This window comes from Fukomys damarensis, unplaced genomic scaffold (genome assembly GCF_012274545.1).
Source record: "Fukomys damarensis isolate Sample0158 unplaced genomic scaffold, DMR_v1.0_HiC HiC_scaffold_22, whole genome shotgun sequence".
Taxonomy (NCBI): Eukaryota; Metazoa; Chordata; class Mammalia; order Rodentia; family Bathyergidae; genus Fukomys; species Fukomys damarensis.
In genome coordinates this window covers 27,289,569-27,291,595 of record NW_022900934.1, presented here as the reverse complement: position 1 = coordinate 27,291,595, position 2,027 = coordinate 27,289,569, and the positions used below count along the sequence as shown (strand labels likewise).

The 2,027-nt window shown below is 48.5% G+C and overlaps 1 protein-coding gene across 2 annotated transcripts in view; it reads left to right on the top strand.

The window, feature by feature from the left end:
• The first annotated feature begins 4 nt into the window (after window positions 1–4).
• The window catches only part of Tbc1d20 (TBC1 domain family member 20), a 19,993-nt gene continuing 17,970 nt past the window's right edge, over window positions 5–2,027 (top strand). Inside the window, exon 1 of one of the 2 annotated variants that reach the window (XM_010621468.2) lies at window positions 5–74. In XM_010621468.2, the coding sequence (XP_010619770.1) occupies window positions 5–74 (70 nt within the window). The remainder of the gene's footprint in view (window positions 75–2,027) is intronic. The other variant, XM_010621467.3, reaches the window with a different exon arrangement.

Sequence of the window (2,027 nt, the reverse complement as noted above, 5' to 3'; positions counted from 1 at the left end):
GGACATGGCCCTCCGGCGTGAGCAGGGCGACGGCCTTACCTCCAGCCGCTGGGACGGTGGCGCCAAGAAGGCAGGTAATGAAGACGGCCGGGACTCCGGGGAGCAGCCTGCGAGGAGAGCCTGGGGGCCCGGGCGGCGAGGGGCCGGGTACAGCTGTCGGAGGTTCGGGCCGCGGGAGAGGAAGGTGATGAAGGCCCCGGGTCGCGTCTAGACGGGGAGAGGGCCTGGGGCTGGGGAACCAGGCCGGTCCTGTGCCCACCGTGGAAGGAAGCCGGCAGAATCGCGTGCTGGGGGGGAAGGTGGCGGCGGGGGCCTGCTCTGCGTCCTCCTTTCTCCTGGAACGGAAAAGTGGGCTCGCTGAGAGCTGAGGCCGGGCGTCACCCCCGGGCCTGACACTTGCCGGCCACGTCCTCAGACTTCTGGTGCCGCCTTCCTCATTGTTAGGCAGGCTTCCCAAACTTCCTCCTACCCTCCTGTGGACTTTCGTGGTCTCCCTGTAACATCTGTTCCTTTGAATTACCATAACGCTCACCCTTTTCAAAGCCTCATCTTAGTCCGTTCGCAAAGTTGTGCGAACGTCGCCACCGTCCAGTTCCAGAACACTTGATTTCATTCTCCATTCCCCAGTTTCCTCAGCTCCTGGCAGCTACTTAGCTACTTTCTGTCCCCAGTGTGAGCCACCTAATTTAATGTTATTTAATTGTGTAAAGAGCAGTTCTGTTTTGTATACTCTTTCAGCCTAAATAATAGCTGTGAAGTCATGATTTTGCTGTTCGTGTTCTCAGACGCCTTTTTCATGTAATAAAAGCATGTCAGTTAAATTACGAATGTTTACCCTGTACCAAGTAAAATAATATTTTCTCCCCGTGGGGAAGTCTAGCTCTCTCTGGTCCTCTGATGGTATGGGGGATGCCCATCGCAGAACCAGTCATGTATGTAATTCCAACACACATGTTTTGTTGAAGCCTCTGGTGTCCACATCTTGTTTTGTGGGGCTCATTTTCGGTTATACCTCTTCTCTCCTGATACTGATTGTAAGAGGAGCTCAGTCCCAGTACTATTTTTTCTGTGCTCTTTGGCACTGTAACCTTTTGCTGGTATTTGTATGAAATCTGTCCTCATGGCATAATAGTCGCTGTCCCAAGTGGTGTGCATCTTGTGACCTGTTGCAATGCAAATGTATCTGGGTTTTAAGACTATTTGTCCAGTTCCCTTGATTTGTCTTTTCTGGGTAAAAAAAAGAGGGATTTAGATATGAAGGGTTTTCTTTTTCTTTTTTTGGTTTGATTTCGGTTTTAATCATGTTTGAAAATTGCTAGCAGCGTTATTAATACTAGAAGTCCTCCTTTGTGGAGTTTATGATCAGATTGGTCTGTTTTCTAGACTGTTTTTGTACAGTGTTGGAGTAAAGCAGCCTTTTTTCTTTTTTCTTTGTAGAGTGTCACTAAGTTGCCCAGCGGAGGCTCTAGTTTGAATCCTCTTGCCACATCTTCCTAGAGTGTTAATATTACAGGGGTGTGCCACCACACCCAGCCTTAAAGCACTTTCCTTGGTGCCTGCTTATCTTTATGTTTCAGGTAGTTAATGAATCTCTTCTAACTTGGGTACTATTTTGTAGAAACCAATTAGGACCACTAAAGGAAAAGGCCACTTTGTTTTAATTTGTTGTTGTTATTCAGAAGGATGTCGTTTTCTCTTCTACTGTCCATCTCTGGTACAGACATGATGTTTAAATATAAATTTTCAAGTTAATTTCTAAAGTCACTGTCAAGTTCAGGAGTCACTGTCATGTTATTCAGGAGGTTGTCTCTCTGTCTAGGAAAACCCCCCTCTCCCACCCTCCCTGTCTTTCTTTTTTGTTTTGAGACAGGGTCTCACTATGTAGTTGAGACTGACCTGGAACTATGTAGCTTAGGCTGGTCTTGTACTCACAGCCATCCTCCTGCCTCAGCCTCCCGAGGACTGGGATTACAGACACCCGGCGCTCGCTCTCTCTCCCTCTCTCTCCCTCTCTCTCCCCCTCTCTC